Source organism: Lampetra fluviatilis, chromosome 15 (assembly GCF_964198595.1).
Source record: "Lampetra fluviatilis chromosome 15, kcLamFluv1.1, whole genome shotgun sequence".
Taxonomy (NCBI): Eukaryota; Metazoa; Chordata; class Hyperoartia; order Petromyzontiformes; family Petromyzontidae; genus Lampetra; species Lampetra fluviatilis.
Genome location: NC_136289.1, coordinates 4,194,609 through 4,220,028, shown reverse-complemented (window position 1 = coordinate 4,220,028; position 25,420 = coordinate 4,194,609). Strand labels below are relative to the sequence as shown.

The 25,420-nt window shown below is 43.6% G+C and overlaps 1 protein-coding gene across 13 annotated transcripts in view; it reads right to left on the bottom strand.

The window, feature by feature from the left end:
* The window catches only part of LOC144936108 (protein furry homolog-like), a 267,791-nt gene that overhangs the window by 216,276 nt on the left and 26,095 nt on the right, over positions 1-25,420 (bottom strand). For 11 of the 13 annotated variants that reach the window (XM_078862964.1, XM_078862967.1, XM_078862970.1 and 8 more), the window contains exon 1: positions 207-695. The exons of the other annotated variants lie outside the window; for them this stretch is intronic. In XM_078862964.1, coding sequence (XP_078719090.1) covers positions 207-543 — 337 coding nt within the window. In that variant the 5' untranslated portion in view covers positions 544-695. Of the gene's footprint in view, positions 1-206; positions 696-25,420 lie in introns of those variants that run through there. 13 annotated transcript variants of the gene reach the window in all.

Genomic DNA, 25,420 nt, shown 5'->3' with positions numbered 1-25,420 from the left:
TCTCCCCCACAACAACAACACCTGGAATCTCCCCCACAACAACAACAACCTCACCTAGAATCTCCCACAACAACAACAATACCTGGAATCTCCCCCACAACAACAACCTCACCTGGAATCTCCCCCACAACAACAACCTCACCTGGAATATCCCACAACAACAACACCTGGCATCTCCCCCACCACAACAACAACAACAACTGCACCTGGCATCTCGGGTCTCGACGAGCCCCGTCTGTACGCGCGGGCCCTTTCCATAGCGGAGGGAGTTGACAGCATCCGAGCAGTTTTCCCGACCGGCGAATAAGTGGCTCCTGATGCTGCTGCTGATGACACCGGGAACATCGCATCCTCCTCCTCGTCCTCCTCCTGTTGCTGCTGCCTCTGCTGCCGAATCATGGGAGGGAAGCTGCTGGCGCTCTTCAGCGGTGTCACGGGCTCGCGTCTGTCGCTCATCAGGACCTCGGGTTGCTTCAGCAACCTGATGGGTTGCTCGGGGTTCTCGGCATCGATGAAGGACACCTTCTTGATGAAATAGTTCATTGCGTATATCACGATGCTATTCTCTCTCTCTCGCGTTGTTCGTGCTAACGTCCACTGCTCTCGCAGTCGCTGCCTTTTTTGCCGACGGTCAAGTTCTGCTTTGATTTTATATTATTTTCTCCACTCCTGTTGCTCTAATTTCCTTTCCCTTTCAAAAGCGTTCGGCTTTCTCATCCCCCCCACCACCACCCACCCCGCCGTGCGTGTTCGTACGCCACAAACCTAGCGCCCCGTATCGCCTATAATGATGAGCGACACGGGTTCGCGTGTGTCACGCAAATTGTCAGCCGCGAACCAACAAAGAGTTCAGCGGAGAAACTGTCCCAGCGTCGCACGTGTCAATTGTTAAAAAAAAAAGTTGACGCTTACGCCCCCCTCTTCTCCCTCTCTCTTAACTCTTACACCAGCAACACCAGCAGCACCACAGGGGCACACGCAACACACTCATGCCGTCTCAGCCTGCGCTCGTCAAGACTGGAGGAGCAGGTCTGACCAACTCCTCCTCCTACCTCCTCCTCCTCCCTGTTCACCTGGGGCGGCAGTATTTACATAATAACTACTAACACAACCACCACCCACCACCACCCCCTTTCCTCGCTCTCTCTCTCGCTCTGTCGGGCACGTTCATCGCAAAAAGGGGACCGAACCATTTTTTTTAAAACGGCAAAGCCAGAGGGGTGGTTTGGTGGTGGTGTTGGTTTGGTGGTGGTTTGGGGGTGGTGGTGGTTTGGTGGTGGTTTGGGGGTGGTGGTGGTTTGGGGGTGGTGGTGGTTTGGTGGTGGTGGTGGTGGTTTGGTGGTGGTGGTGGTGGTTTGGTGGTGGTGGTGGTGGTTTGGTGGTGGTGGTGGTTTGGTGGTGGTGGTTTGGTGGTGGTGGTGGTTTGGTGGTGGTTTGGTGGTGGTGGTTTGGTGGTGGTGGTGGTTTGGTGGTGGTGGTGGTTTGGTGGTGGTGGTGGTTTGGTGGTGGTGGTTTGGTGGTGGTGGTGGTTTGGTGGTGGTGGTGGTGGTTTGGTGGTGGTGGTGGTTTGGTGGTGGTGGTTTGGTGGTGGTAGTGGTTTGGTGGTGGTGGTTTGGTGGTGGTGGTGGTTTGGTGGTGGTGGTGGTGGTTTGGTGGTGGTTTGGTGGTGGTGGTTTGGTGGCCAGTGAAACAGGGGACGGGTGGGAAGGTAATCTGAAAAAAGGGCCACAATGTTTCACGAACTCTCAAGAGTTGATTTGACTGCAGGAATCCATACTCTTTGGTTCTTTGGGTAAAGTCATGTAGGTATAAAATAAAATAAATCACGACGTTTCGGGCGCAATACAAGCGTGCAATCATCAGGTGGGAAAGCTTTACCGAAAGAACCAAAGAGTATGAACTCTCAAGAGGTTCACAAATGTGCCCAAAAGCAGTTCACTCATTCGGATTTCCGTTCAAAATGCGTGCGGCATATATGCTAGAATCTGTACAGTATATCGTGCACCATTTGAACAATTTACCGACCGCTACCCTTAGTTTCGCTTTGGCTTCCTCCTTGCAAATGAGGGAGGAGAGTTCAGCTCTCAAGACATTCTCACCTGGCTATATTGTTTCAAACAAGATTTCAATTGATGGTGTACAACAAACCAAGTGTGCGTGTCTGTCCCTACAACTTTTGCAGTATATGGCGGAGTGAACTTAGAGCAAAAAATGTTCTTACAGCCGCAGTGTGCCAACATTACAATTGCCTTACCATGCAAACGCACAAGTCAACCAATGCAAGACTTTGAATCATGTAACCCGTATGTTAAACTATATTTATTTTACCAGGTGAGGACCACTGGACCACCATACAGCTCTTTTCAGAAGCGACCTGTCCACAAAAGAAAGTTCAACTAAGTGGCAATGTACAGCGGCCAAATAGTCTAAACGCGTGTTTCTAAATGTGAAGGAGTAAACCGGAGGACCCGGAGAAAAATCCACACGGCCACGGGGTGGACCACGCAAACTCCAAATATACAGCAGGCATCAAGGGTCGGGATCAAACCCACGGCAGCCTCCTGTATACCAGACGAGGTAGTTAACATCTCCCAAGCTACTGTGCACGACAAAAGATGCTTCTGGCTTTGTATGTCATACTGCTCTGGTTTTACAGGCAGGTACGGAAAAAAATCGGGGAAAACATTTGCCTACTCTATGAGAGGAAGCCAAGCAAGCCTCAACAGTACGTGTAAACATATAAAGTGCCTCAGGTCATCCACCCTTTGTGTTTTAGCAGGCACAGCAGTATATACCTTCAACTGTTTAAACATAAACGGATGTAGAACACACAAATGAAAGTCCCTCAACCAAATTAAGTTTTCCCATATAATGAAATACGGTACATACAATACTATAATGTGTGGACTTGTATCCACAAACGGGCAGAATAATGCCACGGCATTTTCTTGCTTAAACCGGATTGTGCCACCCACCATTTTGTATAATTTCATCATACAAAGTGTCCACTTAAAAAATATAATCAACTAAGCAGTTGTGCAAATTCACTATTTACTGCCCTTTCGGTTATATTATTTACTGACCCCTGCTGAGTGACGGCTTCCCCCACACTATATTATTGGCCATGAGGTTGTTTGACCATACTTCACCACACTGGTTCGTGTTTCTTTTTTTGATGTTAATATTGGATGGGAATTGAATATAGGTCGCCAGGTTCATAGTGCGGTGTGCTAAAAACTGCACTAATGCGCCAATCACTGATTTAACAATATAAGGGTTTGCTTGAAAACTCTACATATTTCTGAATTACATGCACTCTGCATGCATGCACAGCATTGCGTGCTGCATTGACATCCCAAAGCATATGCAAGTAGAGTAATGTATAGGCAATATGCTTGCCTACGCATCAGTGTCCCTATCTGATCAGAGACATTATTGATAATAGGTATTTTCTGCAGTAAGTAAAAAAAACAAGACAATTTAGAAACATTCTCATGGGAATCCGAAAATGAAATACACAGTAGAATTTGAAACTTTTTTTTTAAACTATTACAAGATAAGTACTGGGTACAGTATTCCTTTCCTATTCCTGTGCAGCTCGAGGTATCAATGTGTGCAATACGGTTGTGCCCTTTGACCTCTTTAATAAGAAAACCCTAACCCCTAGATTAACAGAGCTGTCTTGTACAATAAAATAATGCCATCAATGGCAAAATTTAATAAAAATGAGTTCACGAGACAATTGTTACCTGTCTATATCACTGCAAAATGAGTTGAAAACTAAATTATTTGCTAAATATGTTTACTTACTTAAATAGAATATTGTTAATTTGACTGAAATGAAGTCTTAACCTGAGATAGAAAATCTTTCCATGAAATATTAGCAGAACTGCTTTGTCAGAAACAATATGGCACAGTCTCTAATCTAGGGACATACATAGCCAGTTGACAAAAACATCAAGAGCACATTTTCTCTGCAGTGGCTACACATGTTTTGTTTGTAAGCTTTGATTTAATTGTCATTTATTGAAATTAAAATAATGAACAAATGAAAAATCGATTACTAAAACGCACATGAAGTGAGCACATTTCAGTGGAATAACATTAAAACATGGGTTGCACAACAATGCGGAATCAATTGTAATTTGCCCCCCCGCCCCCCGCCCACACGTAACTGAACTAAAATTCATTGAATATCTGTGAATTCCTGGCATGGTATTTCAGCATGAAACAAAAACATGTCTCTGGACTTTGGGTGAGCCCTGTGTGTCGTAATTATCAGAGGGGAAAAAATGCACGGACAACAGGATGCCCCCCCTCCCAGAGTCAAGTTGCACAAAGTACGCCACATCAACGGCCCTATTGACTCCACCATTTCCACCAACAGATGTGCGCAAAAACGATTAGTAAAATACCTGGATAATGAGTGGCAGGATTTCCCAATGAAATATACTTCACTGCACTCATTATGATGCCCGAATACTACAAGTGTATACAGAGCTCTTTGTAGTCCATTCACAATTGGGGCAAAAAAATGGCAAATTATAACTACATTCCTTGTAATGAAGGTAAAGCAGTCACGTCGTGGTTTGTGTTGCTGCACTATAACCCACTGAGCCGAGTCCAAAAATAGTCGCATCCACTGCACGAATCCCATGGCAGCAGATGCGGATACCTGATGGACAAATGGAAAGTTAAAAACTCTCCGGTGTGCGACTGTGGTCATCCAGAACAGACCCTACAACACATACCGAGCAATGCCCCGATCCACAAATAATACGGAGACACCATAGCGACACACTCCACTCCTCCTGACGCGGTTATCTGGCCTGACCACCTGAATGTGAAATTGGACTTGTTGCTCTGCATCTACATCAGCCATACGAAAAAAAAGTGAGCCGAGTTTGATTGCCAGCCACAGTTAACATCAGCATTGAGTGCAATTGAAATTCCACCAACCCATACTGACCAGCGAGGTGAAGTATGGTCAAACAATGCCATGACTGGCATGCCATGGGGATGTCTTCTTTCATCGGTGGATTAACAAATGGATGTTAATTATTATGTTCTTACCCTGCAATAATCAACATACCTCCTAATACAACTTCAGTAACCAAGAGGCTCGCAGGGGCTCATGCAATATATATTGACAATTATAACATTGTGCCACTTATTTTTAAGTTAGTTTAAGGGCCCAGGCCTCAACTATTCATATACAGTTATATATTTAAAAAGGTGTTGGCATGTTAAATATTAGTCAAATGCTTTAATAAACACTTCTTGATGTCCATTCTCAAAGCATTCAGACGAGGCACTATATATAGAAGAAAATATTGAAAATCTAAAATGTTGACCTGTTCCTAAACACAGCCCCCCTCCTCCCAGTAGAATGACCATGGCTGATGATGATAAAAGTATAGTTGTGGTGGGAGTAGTGATGACAGACAATCACACATGTGAAATGGTATGCAAATCACTGCATTATATTAATTCCATTATATGCCAAGTTGAATCCGGTCCGAGATGTGAATCATTCTGGCACGCAATTGTACGGGCATGACCACAGGTGCAATCACAGTTCGCGTCACTTTCAAATGATGATTATTATTGCAGCTGGTCATGCCAGTATGTGCTAGATTACAGCAACAATAAACACTGAAGTGGGCTGGGGAGAATAATGGTGAATAACTGTGGCAGATGGATGATCAGAGTTTTAACAGCACTGTGAGCTGTAAGTTGAAGTATTAAGGTACGTAAATATGTTAAACAAGCCTCACCCAAGGACGCTACACTTGACGTCACAACCAAGTCCTAAAAAACCTTGCGTCCGCCCTGGAGGACAAGCGAGCCGCCACCAACTCCCTACCACCCCCAGCAGCATCACACCACTTACGGACGACCTTTGTCCGCGAAGGAGCTAAACCACCGAAGAGCGGCTCTACACCATTAGAGCGAGACCAGCTGCGCTTGGCCCGCGATTGGAAAATGCTAGCTGACATTAGCCGGCAACTTGTGTTTCCTCCGGAGATCGCAACCACCACCCTAAGACCTGACATGGTGCTCTGGTCCCGTTCGCTCAAGAAGGTCTTCATCATTGAGCTCACAGTACCCTGGGAGGACTCAGTAGATGAGGCTTATGAGCGAAAACATCTGCGCTATGCCGATCTAGCTGCCGAAGCACGGCATCATGGCTGGAACACAGAAGTCCGACCAGTGGAGGTGGGCTGCAGAGGTTTTGTGGCAACATCTACAACCAGACTGCTTAGAGACCTGGGAATTAAGGGCCAGAGCCAGCGTTCGGCAATCAGAGCTGTATCGGAGGTGGCAGAAGGCAGCAGTCAGTGGCTCTGGATGAAGAGGAAAGACCCCAGCTGGGCCCCGAAGTGAGAGGGCCAGGAGGTATGCGGTCAACAATGCTTGACTCAGGGAGGAGGACGCCCCTGCCATGCATAGTCCCATGGGATGTTGGCTATCAACAACAAAGCAACTCCTATGACTAATTGGGAATAGGACGCAAGCGTAGGATTGATCACCCTGTCGCTGGCCGCCTTTGGGGAGGGTGTATAGTGTGAAAGGCCGAAACACCCTAGGAACCAAAGGTACACTACTGACGATGCGCTCCCCAAATTTCACCAGGCTCACTGTTCATGAACTCTTGGAAGTGCTTGCACAAAGGATAGTAACATCTCATCCTGTGTTCTTGGAATCTGTCCTTTGAGTGTTTGGTATTGCATTCTGAGACAGAAAGCTAAAGACCTGGATAAAAAAACGCAGGCTAAAGACATGTAAATTAAAATGTTCATACAAGTGGGTCTTGGGCTGGACATCGATGAGAGGGTTATGCTGATGGTCAATAATAGTGACAGAGTAGCTAAGGATGTGCAGTGAGGAGATGGAGCGATGACATAAGCTCGTGTGCAGGTGCTAGACTGATTGTTAAATCATAGAATTTTGAGAGATCAGGGTGGCTTGCGGAGGCCTTCATCCATTAATGGATTGATCATAGCTAATGATGTCTGTGACATTTCATGGAAATACATTTTAAGTTTGTTAATTTTCAATGTCCCTCAATGACAAAAGTCTTCTACTTAATTTGGAGTCATGGTAGGTGGTGAAACAATAACATTACGATTCGCTAAAGTTATTGTTTTTGTAATATAGGATTTACAAAGAAAAACTCAAAGTAGATGAAAAAAGCAAAAAACTTGGATTGTTTTTCAACATAAAAAAGACAAAAGTCTTGACGATTGAAAGACAAGAGGAAGAATAACAAATTGAGGTGGAAGGAAAGTTGCAACAATTTGAAAATCTTCGAAGGCCTAGTCACGTAAAACAGATGCTGTGATATTGACATCAAGAGCAGAGGTGCTTTAACCACAATAGCCTTTGGAAAGCTTGGCAATGATTGATATGGTCACGTGTTTATGCAAAGAAAAAAACCAAGTTGTAGAAACTATAGTTGTGCTGATACGGAAGTATGCCTCCGAATGCTGGAGATTGAGAAAACACAATGATGGAAAAAGCAGAAATGAGCTCTGCTGAGCAGAATCCTGACAGTGTCTAGACTAGCGAAATGATGACATGAAGCAATCAAGGGGCAACACTGAAAGGGAAGATACAAGAGAGACGACTGGTTTGAACATGTATCGAGAATCGATACATACAGAATTACCAAACATGGCTTTGCACGCTCAAGCACACGGAAGAAGAAATGGAGGAAGGACAATTTACACGCTTGGTTGGCACAGGGAAGAACGTTCTCGAACAGGGAGGGGCAACATGTATAAAGAAGCTGTGAAAGCTGGTGCCAGATGGGAAGAGGTGGAATTAACTCATGTGGCCTCATCATCTCAAAGAGGGGGCAGAAGTGGAAGGGAACTGCGTAATAAGAACATTACACCACCCAACCAGCACTTGATAGCATCATCAATGACATAACAGTCATGCCAGATGTGAAAAAGGGCATCCTGTCAGGAAACATAAACTTCTCTTTGTATTCATTACAGTCAAGAAATTATGTTAACAATCCTGGAACTCGTTTCTAGGTAACAATGTTTTCCAGTTTCTATGCTCATCCCTGCTTGCCTAATGGAATGGTCCAAGTACAATGCCAGATGAATGACGGTGATTCTTTAAGCTTATGGATTTGGAAAAAAAAGTGTCCTTTTGAATGGGTTCACCATCGCATCCCTGTGTGCCAAGGTAAATGCGTCCCTAATCCCCACACAACTACAATACTGAACATTTATCCATTTTTAACAGGGACATTGGACCCAGAACACAATTCGTGTTTTCGTTTGTGTTGAGTCCTAAAAATGGTATATCCTAAAGCACACATCACAACACAACATTACAATATCTATATAGCTAAATAAAAAGTGTTTTATCCAAAAGGCATGTTTTCTTTACACTATATATACATTGAGAATAGGTTTTCCCTTTTTTTCTGGCAACAAAACAGGTGTTAAGATGTTAAAACACCAAACTGAAACCTTTTACAAGGAATCATGTCTGCATTAACCACAAAACTTGCGGTCAGAATGCAAACAAAAAACACACTGATAATATATGCATTGTCTTTTAAACTGATTGGTCCACACCAGAGACAGCCTTCTTTAGAGCTTAGTCTCAAATAGTGTTAGACCAGAGGACGCCAAAAGGCGTACTCTGGTCTAACACGTCCTCTGGTCTAACACCATTTGAGACTAGGCTCTAAAGAAAGCTGTCTCTGGTGTGGACCTATCAGTTTCAAAGACAATGCATATATTATCAGAGTGTTTTTTTTGTTTGCATTCTGACCACAAGTATTGTGGTTAATGCAGACATGATTCCTTGTAAAAGGTTTCAGTTTGGTGTTTTAACATCTTAACAGCTGTTTTGTTGCCAGAAAAAAAGGGAAAACCTATTTTCATACTAATTATTAGAACCGTTAAGAAAATTGGAATAGCTACGCTGAAATTTCATAATTAATAACATATAAAGGTGAATCAGAGAAAGAAAGATGGTCTCACCAAAGCTATTCGCGGCAATATTCAAAGAGGTTTTCAAAAAAACTTTGAAAAAATAAAGGCATAAAAATAAATGGAAAACACGAACGATACAGTCTCAGATACTCAGATGATGTAATCATTCTAACAATGAATGAACATTGACCTTCAGGAAACGACTGAACAACTCAACAAAATGACGGCTCAAAATAAAATAGAGCATAATGAGCAAATGTTGGCTCAAAATAAATGAGTAAAACGAACATCGCGTACAATACCTCTTCTTGGTTCTTTCGGTAAAGCTTAAATATACGCACCAAGCGTGGTGGTGTTTCATTCAGACGCTGTCTCCCCGACAGACCTGGTCTTCACCTGAGGACGGTTGCTTGCGTTGTGGCCGAAACGTCGTGAGAATAATTTTATTATGTTTTATTTTTATTATTTTATTACTTCCCTTCTACATGACTTTACCGAAAGAACCAAGAAGATGAATCCCTGCAGTCACGAAAGCTTTAAATCGCGTACAATACGTTGGGCACACAATTGTACACCCAAGTCAGAGGGGACACAAATGGGACACAACACGACAGAATATTCAACACTCGACAAATTTACAGAAATTCGAAAAATACGAACGTAAAAGTAATCGAGTCATGCATGAATGTGAAGCATCAATGCAAAACAGGAAAATGTTACCTTATATAAAAAACATTGAGTTATCAGTAATCAGCAACTGATTACTTTTTAAATGCAATTCTCCCAAGACTGCATATAAGCGGCCATGTCATAGATGTTCTCATAACTAAGCACACTGCATTTATTTTATGTTTACAGTCTTTTATGGTCGTGTAAACTTGTAGTCAGCAAGCTTGTCTTTGAGAGCGATTACTTAGCATCAACCATCCAATTCCCACAGCCACTCACATAACCTCTGTGCTTTATTAACAAAAGCATGCCAACGTGATTTCCTGCTGCTCAAATGAGCATTGAGGCAGTGGCTCGTCTCCTGTTTACAGTCCTTAGCTAGTCGTGGAAACACCACATTACTATGGTGGGAGTGAGTCTACCCATAGGACAATCACCGTTGACTTCCCCACAAAGTGGTAATCATTTTATTGGCCCCCTGAGGGATGATTGGCTGCGTCAACCAACCATGCAGGATTTGAAATCGCAAGCCGCTCACTCTACTGATGAGCCACCGAGTCCAATGTATAAACAAATCCTGCCATGTGTTATGAAGTAGGCTATAAAATGGCCCGTGGATTTTTTTAACGATAGTATGCCAATGTTTTCTCGTATAAGTCAACAGGGCAGTGCTTATTGCTGTTCGTTGTAATGAGCGAGTGGCATAAACGTGGCATTCTCTTGGAAAGGGCCAGTCTTGCCATAGGACCATCACTAACGATTTTCATGGAGAGATGATATACGACTCCACCCCTTATAGAATGTAGGTTGATGAACTTTCAATTGAGAGCCAAATGTTTCCAAACCAAATGCAAAAAACAATAATTAACCAGGCTTAATTACCATTGCACAGGTCACCTTTGCAAGGGGTATCACAAATCTCACGAAACCTTTCAACTCCTTAAATGACATTGACTGTGCACTCCACGTATGGCACAAACAGTAAAACAGCTCTTCTTGAAAGCGAATGAGAGGCCAGACAGTCCATGGTCAGATTACTGAGCCAGCACTGCTGAGGTGCTGACTTCAATTCTTGGCAGCGACACAAGACCAATCTTGCTGATCACTAATTCCTGCACCAAAATTCGTCACGTTAACTTTGTTTTTTTTTACTTAATTTGCCAAAAATGTCAGCTGTCAAAAATTTAGAAGAACTGTAGGAGCGTGTATAAAAGCATTCCCCCTGTTGTATGGATAATACGTGTAAAATGAAGCGATCTAAGAAGCAGTTGCGTGACTTTTTATTCCACGGGGCATTTTTTGAGCTACACAAGATTACACACGGCTCTGCGAAAAATTGCTAAAGGACACTTTGTCTCATGGCAGGACGCCGACGGTACAATTAAAATACACAGACTCCCGATTATCCGCGTGCGGTTTACCCGACTTGCGGATTAACCGTGCACCTGAGATGTTGACATAAATTAATAACTCATGGATTTTGCCTTAAGCCCAAAGTAATAATTTGAAGAAAAAAAGTATACATTGTTATACTTGGAAAAATTATGGCAAGTCACTGCTTAAACAGAATGAATATGTGCTCCGGTTAATCCGAAATCCATGTGATCGCCTCTACAGTGCAGTAGTTGCATATCTTTACAACAGTGGGTGGAGTTTGATTGGCGTGGCTCTGCTATCCACTTAGTGGGACAAGCCTTAGTGGGCGGCGGAGGCAAGTCTTTGTTTTGTTCATTAACAAACTCTATTTTCTTCACCGAAACATAATTCATATCTACATTATTGTTTTTTTTGGCATAGAGATTCACGGAAAATGGATATATTTAAAATACCCGCGATTACTGAATAATTCGCGGCCATCCTCCCGGTCATTAGTGCGGATAAACGAGAGTCTACTGTATTGCGTGTCTCTGCACATATTCCACCAACTCCACTGCAGCATCGCCCACGGCTCACGGCGCAAAGGGAAGGGAGCCGCAAAAGCAAGAGCGGTGGCGGCACACGACCACTGTGGTCGTCGAAAAGGACAACACAGGTGGTCGTCGCAAAGGACTGCGGACAGCTGCCAGACTTTTCAACGATGCCGTTCGTGTGTTATCGCGGCACACCCTGTGAGACAAGGGGTGGTGATTGTTTTGCTGTGGAGTGCACTATGTCGCGCAAGAGGCTGCTTAGCCATCACGTGTACAGTACCAGTGTGTGTGTGCAAAAAAAAACACTGAGCAAACACAACAGCATCAAGCCGGGTGGCACTCTGGCCCAGAGCGGCTCAAATTACGATCGTGGAAAGGTGGCTTGCGAGTGAAAATCATGGCCAGAAGAAATTGGTACCACATAAGGTCGCAAAAACATTTCGTTCTACCGATTTATTTTTAGATGGATAAATCAGATTAAATAGTTTAATAAGCAACTAATTTGAAGTGGTTATGACAAAATTCATTATTATTGGCCAGAGCGAGACATTGGAACCACTGATGTTATGCCACCCCTGATGTTAGGAGCAATTTAAATGTCAGGTCTGGGCTCATGGACTACTTTGGGGGTGCATAAAATAAATACCATTTTGTTGGAAATCAACAGTGGTTCTTATGGAGAAATGTAAATATGGAATTTCCACCATTGGCTCAAAACCATCAATGGAGATGGTCATCGCCAAATGCTTAGAATAGCGACACGTATCGACTCCATAACTCAATTATTCTTAGCATATGAGTATAAATAAATGTTAAAATTACAGTGTTATTGTAGGATGTCAATCAATAAAAGGATAACCATGTTATTTCCTTTGATTATATTATCAATGTACTACATTGAGGACAAAATGCAAGCTGAGAATACAGGAAACTCTGGAATCTGAGAAACTGTAACAAAGACAAAGAACGCCAGTGCAGCTGCACCTACTGTTACTAACAGTGACTTCCTATTAAGAGCTTCAGAGCTAATCGGATTCCTCCGGTCTAAATCTAGATTCTGATTCTGAAGACTGCATGGCACATGGATGGGTGGTGTGGTCAGCAACATGCCTGGCTGCCACTATTTCCCCAGTGCTGATATTCACAACACATCATGCATTCATTTAGGCCCCAGTTTGACCTGGTTCGTGCCACTGAGGTTATGAATCAAACCCAGGCATCCGGGTTTATCGCGCGATGCACTTACCACATGGCACCACCATTGCTCACGCGGACTGTGTGAGGAACACTTTTGTAAATAAACTAGAATAATCTTGACTTAAAACGTTCGTGACTGCAGGAATTCATATTCTTTAGTTCTTTTGATAAAGTCACGTAACTTTACCGAAAGAACGTGACTTTACCGAAAGAACCAAATAATAGAATATTGAACAAAAAACTTTTCAAAAACGGGGCAGTGTATTCATAATCACAGACTTTTGAGAGGCTCCACCTTGGAGTATAGCTTAGCTTAGCATAGAAAATGTTCCCAAGGCATTCAGGGCTCTATAGGTCATGCCTCATAAACAAATAAACAACATAATCCATGCCATGACCTCTCAGCCTCTATCAAGTTCAAGGTCGAACAGGCAATTTTATCTCTTTAAAAGGACATTACAATTGTATAGGACCAAAATGACGAATTCGCCTTTAAATTTTCGTTTGTATTAACCGTGTATCGTATAATAACGCCTACACTTGACTCACTTTGAATAATGAAATACACAACTGCACAAAAAACTACAGATTATTTTTTACATACATTTATGGAATCACAATTTCCAAGAAATACTATTATGTTATTGCGCTCCGGTGTCAGTCCCAATCTCTAAATGATAATCGTATATTAAAATAAAATGTAAATGCGTAGATGTAATAGTTCCTATGTAATTATGGGTTTCAGGATCTCCAGAAGAAATCAATATCATACAGCTGTTACCTTGCTTATTAAGCATGCAGTACAACATCACATATCCGACTGTTACATATTTGTCCTGACCAATAAACCGCCCATTCCCAGTGCAGCATGTGTGCATGGTGTAACTGTCTATTCTCCAGATGTTCACAAACCGGAGCTTTTTTACATATTCACCTATACGTCAGTCCCCAGTGAGTCAAATGTTCGACTCTGTAATGTACAGGGTGTTTTAAAATGATGGACCCAATTTCAAAGCAGTATATTTCACGATGGCAACATGTTACAAGTACACAAAAAGTAACAAACGGTTTAATGAGTTATAAAGTTTTACTAACCATTTTATAAATGCTCTATGTGCCCTCCACCTGCTGTATGGACAACATCGAGACGATAGTTTCATTCGTCCCAAACGCATCTCAAAGTGTCTTCTTCCACTGAAGTCACCGCTGCCGTGATTCTGTTTTTGAGGTCATCCAGATTAGTCGCTAATGGTGGCACAAAAACACGGTCTTTTGTGCCACCATGCTCTTTGACATTGGCGGATCAATGCCAAAACGCCGTTGAAACGCACGCTGCACTGCAATTATGGAATCAGTCTTGTTGAACTGCAGAACGCAAAACGCCTTGTGTTGCGGGGTCACCATCTTGCGAATGATTGAGGCTAGGGGCTTTTGTGCGCTGGGAGAGGCATCTAGCAGCAATCATTTGAAACTCTATGCCCCGCCCTTTCAAGTGGTAAGAGTTTCATTCATGGGTGGTTCGTGGTTGCAGAGATATAGCGATTTCAAATCGGGTCCATCTTTTTAAAACACCCTGTATTTTGATTAAATTCAAAGGACTGCGCTCTTTGCCCAGGTAAACTATGCAAAACGTCCACCTGGCATGTTGCGTACAGTATCGACGACACGTGCACCCAAACGTGAAAACAAGTTCAGAACTCACAATTAGAAGTGCATAATGTTTCCCCCGGAACCTCCGATTTTATCCCGCACCTCCGATTAACACGGTTGGCTACCTACGGCGCGAAAGAAGTTCAACATACATACAAACATAACGTTCACATCCTTGCCCACACATCAACTCATCCAATTATACATTGTGGCAAGACTGGGCCCCGCCATGAGAATGTGGATATTAAACCACTGGCTCAAGGTATCTGTTGCTCGTCAGCCACTTGGAAATGTGATTCAAATGACAAGTATTTTGTACTACACATATCAACCCACTAGGGGGTGCATGAGATACATAATTCACAGTTGGTATATTACTGCATTGACATTTTTTTTCATATACAGTAAATTGCTTCACCATCATTATCAATCTGATCAATGCAATGCAGGATAAAGGCCTACAAAACCGCCACCATCTCTTATCTCTCATGATCTTGCAACGTAATCACTCACGTGGCACCTGCACACGAGCTGATATCAATCGCTCCCATAACTCGCTCCCATAACTTGCTCCCAACACTGCTGCGTTTGTGCCACATTTCCACCCAGTGCAGTCACGCAACCACAAACATCCACAACATGAGCAAGGTTTCATCCCAGTGCCACGATTCCATCTGCACCTCTTGCCAGCCCTCTAGCGCGGTGTTTTCTCAAGCGTTTATTTGGCCCGTGACCACTCAAGCCGATCCAAACATTTCCGTGGACCACACAGCGTCCCACCCCTGGTGACAAAACGCATTCACTTCTCTCCAAATACCATAAATACAAAATGATTCACATTACCGGAATTAAAAAAAAAATCTTAAAACGCAGTTAGAAGGATTTTTTTAGGGGGAATGGGCAATTGAGATATTAGGGTTAGGGTAGTTTAATCACCCTAGTTTCCCTAACTTAATTTTTAAATTAAATATCACGAGTAAAATATTAACTCATGGCCGAAACAAAAGGTATCACAAACGTTGTCATTATTGTCCGGATCAAGCTGAGTTTGCATCACAGCCGTCGCAGACCACTTGGTGGGTCAGGGGGGACCACACTCTGAGAGCCACTGCTCTAGGCGGTGCTCAGTTTTTGTATCCTTCATTAACCGGGAGATTAAAGAAGCCTGTTCTAACACACAAAACATCACTGGCTCTTGCAAGAGCGACATCGGTATCTGATTGACAGCACTCTGAATGAAGCAAGAAGACTGACGCTTCTTTATACATTCACTGAAGACAAGAGGTTGAATATGTAGCCAAATCTACATGGAAAAACTTACATTTGTCTCTGTTTGTACCCTGTGACACAGGTAAAAGTTAGATTTGCAGCTGTGAAATATCTCGCTCACGCCACTGCTGGTGGAAGAGCCGCCAATCGAGAAAGCTCAGGAGAGTGTCGAGGTCTACTCTTTCATGCCGGCCAGACGTCTTGGAAGAGGTGGGAGTAACCCACACTTTACCCCATTGCACGTAAACCTGCCGATCAACTGCGGTGTTACCCACGCCTGTCGAGTCGCTGTAAAAAAGCCTCTGTCCAAGTCACAGCGGTGAGAAGGCCCACATTTTCATCAGCTCGTAAGCTCACCGAGCACAGAGGCCAAGTACTGCTGCTTGCCCGCCCTCCACGCTCCAGCACAGAACCCAAAGGGTGAGTCCTGAGAACTGAGGAGTATGTACAGTTCATTCCTTTAGAATTGTTTTTTTTGTTTGTTGTCCTTCCCCCACACCTCCAGTTAGCATGGTTGGCTAAGTAAGGTACGAAAGAAGTTCAACATACACACATGCATAGATCATACATGCAGCTGGGTGGACAGAGGCGAAACTTTGACCCGTTGTTTCAACTGCCTTGCCGGAAGACCCAACCAGCGACATCTGGATTGCAAGTCGCAGTGTGCCAACCATTGCATCATGGCAGCATCTGGGTCTATGATGTAATAAAATAATAATTAATGTTTTTCATTTACCCAGGAACAGGAAAGCGTAAAATGTATCTCAAATGGATCATTATTGAGGGCTCTGTTGACCAAGCATTGTGAATAAGGCGCTATATAATTCCTAAATAGAATAGATTTAACATATACTGTCACCCACACATGAGTGGATAGCACTAACAAAAATTACAATACAGACACATGGGTCAGAAGTCTACTTGCCATAGCTGTCAACCCATACGGGTTACCTGTATTCTTGTACAGGGAAATTTAGTTTTTAGGTCGATACGGCATACCGCCTTTTCAATACGGGCAAAAACATGTTTTTGTCTATTTGTTTGTGTTTCTCCCGTGTAATGGGACTTTGTAGGATGAACGTTGAGATTAATAAGGGGTTGACCGGTATGACTTGCTGTACTGTCTTCGACGGTAATTAATTGCGATGTTTTCATTCATTATTATTTTTATTTGCTGACCGACTACCCGAATACTACGGCGTTTTACTGCCTTTGGACGAATGATCGATGATGAGGCCGAGTTGTTGAACTCCCTGTAGCGGGGATCGGCATCTCCGCTACCCTTCTGGTTCCGAGGCGATCGCTCTCACCACAGCGCCACCTGGCTGAAACATTCACGCCCAGCAGCTTTTGAAAAGGGCTTCAAAGACAACAAAAACAGCCTTCTATACCTTATCAGCAGAGGTGGGACAAAGTCATTGTTATGCAAGTCCAAGTCGAGTCGCAAGTCATCAAATTCATGACTCGAGTCTGACTCGAGTCCAAGTCACATGACTCGAGTCCACATCTCATAGGTGGGACAAAGTCATTGTTATGCAAGTCCAAGTCGAGTCGCAAGTCATCAAATTCATGACTCGAGTCTGACTCGAGTCCAAGTCACATGACTCGAGTCCACACCTCTGCTTATCAGTGCCTTATTAGACCAATTCAGACCTTATTGGTCACCCCGTGCCCTTATAAACCTCAACGTTCATCCTACAAAGTCCCATCACAAGGAGAGAAATACAAATATACATTCTGTTGTTGCCAGTATTGAAATGGCTGTCCGCCGTATGGACCTGAAAACTCAATATATCTGTACAAGAATATGGGTAAACCGTATGGGTTGACAGGTATGCCCCCTACTCTTAAATGACTACACAAATAAATAGTGACATGATAAATTACCCTTTCTGGCAATAAAACATGTGTTAAGATGTTCAAACACTTTGATACTGGAAAAAAGGTATCTATTAAATAGCTGCTCACCCCAAGCTATAAATGCTCTGATATGTGCATTGTCTTTGTGCTGTTCACCTTTTGGCGTTGTTTTCTGGTCTGACACTGGTGAGAGTAGGCCATAAAGAAGGCTGTCTCTGGTGTAGGCCAATCAGTTCCAAAGACAATGCATATATTATCAAAGCATGCTTTGTTTGCATGTTCACCACAAGTATTGCGTGGTTAATGCAGACTTGATTCCTTGCAAAAGGTATCTATTTGGCGTTTGAACATCTTAAAACCTCCTGTTTTATTTGCAGAAAGGGTAAACAAAACCTATACTTATTTTTCATATCTTGATTCCGGGGAAAAAGGTCCCATTATATTATTAATTATTCTAATAAAAGACAAAACAACTCCACGAGGGATCAGAAATAAATGGCTCACCGTGTTAATTAACGCCGTCTTATAGCGGGGAAAACACGCACGGGTGGCGCCATGCAGTCATGGGCCAATGGTTGAGACAATGATGGTCCTTTACGTTATGGTAACGGTGGAAAATGCCCATGTTGGCTTAAATATAAATATTTTTAATCGGTTTGTAAGAGACGGTGATGGGCTGATTTCGATCTGACCGTGTACACAACTGCCAATGCAGTCTCTTAAGAGTAGTTTTTTTAGCAATGTAGCTCTTGTTGTTAACCAAGCCGCATGCAAGTATACTGTCCATATACTTGGGAGGCTGCTTTGGTGTGATCGTCAGCACAATGGGACTATTTTTTTGCTATTTTAATTTCACCAGGTAAGGCCCTCCGAGCTATATATCCCTTTGATCAGAAGCGACCTGGCCACAAATGATAGCTCAACAACAAAGTGGATCATCATCATGTGGAAATTTAAAGCAGCCAAATACTCGAAACGCACGTTGATTCTAAATGTGGAGAAAACCGGAGGGCCTGAAGAAAAATCCACGCAACCATGGAGAGAGTGAGATATGCAAACTCCAAAAATACAGCAGGTGTCAGCGTTGGGATCGAACCCACAACCTCCTGCTTACCAGGCGAGGGAGTTAACATCTCGCCACCTCTGGACAAGCCAGAGAGGTCAACGGTTCGACCTCCTTGGCACGGCAGTTTGAAACAATGGTGCACCTTCCTTAAAATCCTCTCCACCGCCTCTGTACACCCAGCGGTGTAAACTGTTACACCATGAGTTGGTCGATAAAGCATGTCACATGGTGGGGTAAAAGTGTGCGTATCTGCACCACTTCCAAGATATCCAGCCAGTGTGGAAAAGTCGACCAAAAAAATACCCTCTGGTGGCGCACGTGCTTTCAGGGCTGCATTTTTATATAAGTTTTATACATATACTGGTGTACAGCTCTGTACATTGCAGCACACCATTGTCCTTTCATTCCATAGAGTTGGAATTGATGAAACGTAGAATAACACTGGCCATAAGGGTGCATGCTCATTTCTAAAACTTGATATACTGTCCAATTCTAAGAACAACCCAGAATCGTGTACTCACGGTCAGGCCCGGATTATTTTCCTCGCGCACACGTTAGGATCGGGATAAGGTCTCGCTTCGCACGCACCCGGGCCAATGAACAGATCCGTTGCTTTGGTAACAGAATAACACTGCGTGGCACGCAATCATATATCCAGTTCACTTTGTTAAGACTCTTCATCGTAAACACGTCCACAAAAAAAATGCACGTGCTACGCCTTATCTGTTTGAGTTCACCCTGGGTGGCGCCGAGGCAAAAACGTAAGTACACGACGTTGAACTTCCTTCGCACCGTACGTGGCCAACCGTGCTAATCGGAGATGCGGGAAAACAAACAGAAAATGCTCGACTCACAATCGGTGATTAACTCAGCCCATAATCTCACCCGAGATTAATAATGCTCGTATAATAAAGTACTGCATTGTACTTTACTGCATTGCACTTTACAGGAAGTCAACAGTGGTTGTGATAGCGATTGATTGGATCTATACATATAAATGTGGAATTTCCAACAATAACTGGAGGGCATACTCTTTGGTTCTTTCGGTAAAGTCACGTAGGTTTAAAATTAAATAATTTTTTTAACAAAAATACATTTTAAAAAATGTATTTTATACCTACGTGACTTTACCAAAAGAACCAAAGAGTATGGATCCCTGCAGTCACGAAAACTTCAAATCTAGATTTAACTGGAGGGCGTTTATGAAGTTGAACACGACCTCACAGATTATCTTGTCAATTCACTTCTAGATATGAGCCTCCTCTGCGCTGTGTGGGTTGTAGGGGTTATTTGATCACATATAGGGGGTGACGAGATGTTAACTCCCTCGCCTGGTATACATGAAGTCATGGGTTCAATTCTGACCCTGGCACCTGTATATTTGGAGTTTGCAGGTTCTCCCCGTGGTCGCATGGATTTTTATCCGGGTCCTCCGGTTCTTCCCTCCACATTTAGAAACATGCAGGTATTTGGCTGCTATAAATTTGCACGCAATAAGCCACTTCATTGAAATATTATCTGTGGGCCAGGTTCGCTTCTGAAAAAGAGCTGATAGCTAAGTGGGGCTTACCTGGTAAAAAAAATCGTAAAATAAAAAAATTCATAAATCGTAGCATTTCGTAACATAGGCCAGTGTGAAATAACAAAGGTGGTGAGTATAGATGTTGAATCGCGGTAGGGTACAATGAGGAATTGTTGCCATTGGCAAAAAGCAAACACCATCGTTACTTGACAAACAATATGAATAGATGCAAAACCAGCTCTCCATTGACGACATCCCCTAAACAGGGGGACGAGGATGTATTTGATACAATGAACCCCAGACCCCCAGGAAATATTTCCAGTCACCAAGCTACACACATGCCACCAATTACACCCGACAGCGATTGCACACAGTACTGCAGTTTACTATTGAATTCAGACACGAATGGGATGGCTATTCATGCAACAATTACGATACTTTATGGTAATACTCTATATCGTGCATGCTCTTGTGTTTGAGCACTCGTGACAAACGGGCAGCTGACTTTTTTGTTTTAAGCAAGCACATTTCTGGTCTGGCTTTGACCTTCTGGGTCTCATCATCATGCAGGCTTGTTAAGCCAATGGTGCTGAATTGCCAGATGTTACTGGCACAACTGGTACAAGCCCTCTGTACAGAATACACAAGCTCATTACGCGTTGCTACGGATAAAATCGTATTCTTTAGTCCATCGTAATATTCAGTCTGGAAAGCCAATATAGGCCGGTGTTCTTCACTCATTTTCAGAGAAGGGCCACTTTCACCGATAACACATCATCAGTGCGAGGGGCCGCCGCACATTTGATACCATTGTTGAGTTTGACAGGACCACGATGAAGTGGGGTGTTTTCACATTTATGCATTGTCGGGCGGCCGCATGTTAGGGGCTGCACTACAGGCCACACCAGGGGCCGCCAGTGGCCCGCGGGCCTTGTATTTTTTGTGGATTAAACTGATTCGCAGACGTACTCTTTGGAGGCAACATATATTTATTAACACCAACACATTAACACAAAAGGGGTTATTGCCCCTTTACCAGATAACCTATGGTGGTGGACCACCAGGCTAACTATGCTAGTTACTGGGAGTAGCTACAACGGATAGGACCCTGGCTTGGGTCCTCGTCCACGTGTTGGCGACTTCTTCTTGGACGTAGCACATAGATCGAAGATCTTCAGATGACAACAACAACGCAGAACCCCGGTCCCTGTGGGGACCCGGTTAATATGCTCCCAAGTCGTGTCTGGCCTCGCCCTTGGCCACGACCACCTAGGGTAACCTCATCCCATGGCTGACACTCTCACACTCCCTCCTGTAGAAGTCAGCACTGCATGCCACGCGTGGTGTTACTGAGTGCTATCCCAGCGCTCACCGATCCCCCTCTAGGGCTGGTACTACATCCACCTACAGGGTGTCCGCGATGACAATACATCGCACCTCGTGCCTCGCGAGAGCCGGCACCACACAGTGACATCCGCGATGTCATTACATAATGAAGAACACTGGTATAAGCTGATGGACTAAAATATATTCGTATGAATGTGGCGATACAGCATGGGGTTCTGCTTATATTTACTCTTACCCATGATGCTCCATGGAAACACATGTGCGTGCATGAATACGTGTTTTATTTGCGGTCGTAATACCCAAAGTGCATGTTTCTCCAATGTGTAAAACAACATGGATCACACAGCTCTAGACACTGACTAGCAATGTGCATTCATCAAACAGTCACCACGTAATTTTATTCACGGTCTGTTTACTGCTTATATAAAGACCCTGTCTGCATTTCGTACAGCTACCAATGTGGTACATAATGGACGAATGAGTTAACACAGGTTGCATGGGGTCTCCAGTACGTGTGTGTGCGCGGGTGTGTTTGCAGTGCACAATATCTCTCTGGACACACACTAAAAAGACAGTGGAGCTCATGTTTCATTGCTCGGGAGAGTATTACGACGGAACATAAACCTTTCGGTGCAATCAAGGACTGCATGACATGGGCAAGTGAAGCCGCACCACTCACTGCACTGGATGTGTGCTGAACTTCTTTCGCGCTGTACGTATGAATCCCAGGCCAGGTTGGTGCCCTTTGACAGTGCACTCACTGTGTGTCCGCCTGTGTATGACATCTCGAGAACCCGAGGTCAGTTTACCCTTCCTCCTGTTTGGTGAATTATTCAGGCAGATACCTCAATAGAACACTGCATTAGTAAGTCGCCCATACACTACTGGCCTGTGGCTCATACAATAACCGCACTGCACTTATATAATATGGCTATACTTATCATGCACTGCTATACAGGAACATAGCTCTGTCTCAATGCAATACAGCATATTTATTTGCCATCTATACTCTAAGTTACCCTTCATTTCACTCTCAAGCTCACGTGTTATGTGAATCACAAGATACCGGATAGGTGCTATTATGCGTCAAAATCGTATTGCTGTTAATTATAAATTAATCTATGCATCAAATTAAAAAGGTAAAGGTGCAGCCTTGCAGCTTTTAGCCCCACACCACTGCTGGTGGAAGGGCCGTCACAAGAGGGAGCTCTTAAACAGCCTCTCTGGAGGGTATTTGACGACTCTTCTACACTTGGAAGTGAACTGTAGCACCTATCCAGAGGAGTACCAATCCACAGTATGAGCAGATACAAAACTGTGGGGAAAACAAAGCTACGTTGGCTTAGGGCTAGTGCAGAAAACTCTGCCTCCATGCGCAAAAGAATAGTGAGATGGTGCTTAATTGCACTGGCAGCACTGAAGCGGTGGTGGAAATTTCATATTCTTATGGTCAACACTTCCATAGGATAACCACTGATGCTCATGGAGATCTGCAAACATATTTACCAAACATATTGCTGGTAAAATTTTCCATTGAAATTTAAGCCTTTTTTGTTAAACCTAGACGTGGGACTGTTCCTGCCCCCAAGCCTATTTACAGCATATTGACTTCATCTTCTACTATGTAAAAATGCTGCTGTCTCTGTTTATATGGTTGGGTAGCCGCATTATTAAAGCGCTAGCCACCGATTTCCTTTGTAAAAGGCTCGAAAAGTACCAAAAATTACGCAATAACCAATCCGTACGCGAGTGCAGTACTCTACGATGATCCCAAGTCCTTGCAACAAGCAGGTATTGAATCTGAATCGCATCTTGTCCGGTTAAAAAGTTCAAGATGTCATGGGCGGCGCCGCCGATGCCACTGCACCTCCCCAATGCTTCCTACCCTCCCTCCGTCAGATCCAGCAGCTGCCGCACAGAAGGCACGGCGACCACAAAGATCTGCCCTGTTAAAAAAATATGCACATGCAATGCAGTACTAAATATTTAAATAAAAACGAGTACTCTATTATGAACACCTTATAGATAAGCAAATTGCTGACATTGCAATGTGGAATGTCCACTTGAACTCACTCAAAACCACCAATGGAGAAGAACTCCACCCAAAAGTAGTTTGAGCACAGGAAGACTTATCATTTAAATATTAACATTGCGCGTGTACCATATCTAGTTAACACAGCTTGCAACCGCCGGTGGTTAGTACGAAGCACAACACAGCACCACCGTACCTCTTGGAGCTTTAGAACACACCACCCGTGGATCCATCTCGAAAAAATGGCTCACAGGACGTGGTATCTCATCCCACGTAGGGCTCACTTTACCGATTGGCGTGTGCATTTAAAGCCCCCCCCCCTCGAATATGACTTTTGTCTCGCGGGTTCAGGTGACAGAGACGCACGGCCAGCAGGAAGGCCAGACTTGCACGCAAACCGGTCAAGATAATGCAAAATGGAGAGGTCGGATTACTCCAGAAACACCATCCCATCCCTTGGCGTCTGCGCTGTTTGTTCGCCCACACTAATGGAGCGACGATGCCGCCGCTCACACACGTGCGTGCAGCAAATGGTAAATGCTGCACACGGAATCAAATTGCAATGAAATTGAAGCCGTGTTTGCGGTGGCACATCAGAAACACTGCCGCGGTGCCTCGTTCATGCCGCGCAATGTTGCGCACACGTCGAGAAGTCGTGCATGCTAAGCATTCAAATGGCAGGTATTTGCATATTGTTAAAATATACCTTGCGTAAATTAAGAGCATCTCACTTTTCAACAGGCCCTGATTAGCGCTTTTATCTTTAGGCGGCGCTGAGCAGTGCTAATAATTACACGTTATGAAGGCCTGTCTATTCGTAGAACAGCTACTTCTGACTTCCCACCAAGTGGATGTTATTGATTTCTGTCTCTCCCACACAGCATATATAGCACTGTATATATACACATGTTGAACTTCTTTCACACCGGACGTAGCCGACCATGCTAATCGGAGGTATATAACAATGGTATGCTCTGCAATGTATATCTACACCACACTTATCAATGACAAATCTATCCGTAACACCTCCTATGATCCGCGTCACTTCCTCTTGTTTATCTGCAGGTAAAAGGAATTTGCTGGAAAGTGTCAGAAAACTGTCGTCGCTCAGAAAAGTATTCGTTTAACCCACGGTTCAAGGGCACCCTTAAATAGTTTTCAGAGGTGCTATTTACTTGGATTTACGACGGATTGATGATCATAATCATATCCCGTTGCTGTACAATCTCACGATTTTCAAGAGTGCTTCTGAAATCTTCCGCAGTACACTGACAAGAGGAATCGAGCAGCGAATTCCCGCTACCATCCACAATTATTTGCAATTCTGGGTCACCTTGGAAGCATTCCTCCTCATATCCACAGGGATTCCGCAGATATGAGGAATCGCCCAGAAGCAGCAGAAAACTCCCCACATTTATTCCGAGGTGTTCCATGGGGATAAGCTACACATGGATAATAGGATCAACATAGACAATTCCACTGTACTGTATTACAATGTTAACATGACGTGGTGATAATGTGTCTAATGCAGTGTATACAATTATTGAACTATGTTAAATGTTTGGTTTGTTTAAGCTATGGTATGATAATGCATATGCTCTGTGTATAAAAAAGTGACTAATATGCTCACAAAGCAATTAATTTTTCTCATTCCTTAGATCTGCACATTGCAGAGGGATAGTTATGTTAAGTAGCACACACATGCAGCCACCCGTGTCTCCACAGCACATACACACCGCACTTTAAGCACTAATTTTAGACCCGGTTTATCAAGAGGTCTGGTTCTGGTTCAGATAGCAGATATTGCTGTAGTACCGTGACCTGGCATTGAACCGCAGGTATCTGAGAGCACAGCACAGTGCGCTAACCACTGAGCAACCACTACAAAAACCCATAAACAAGTGACATTTTTAGAATACGTAAATGCTTCTTTTA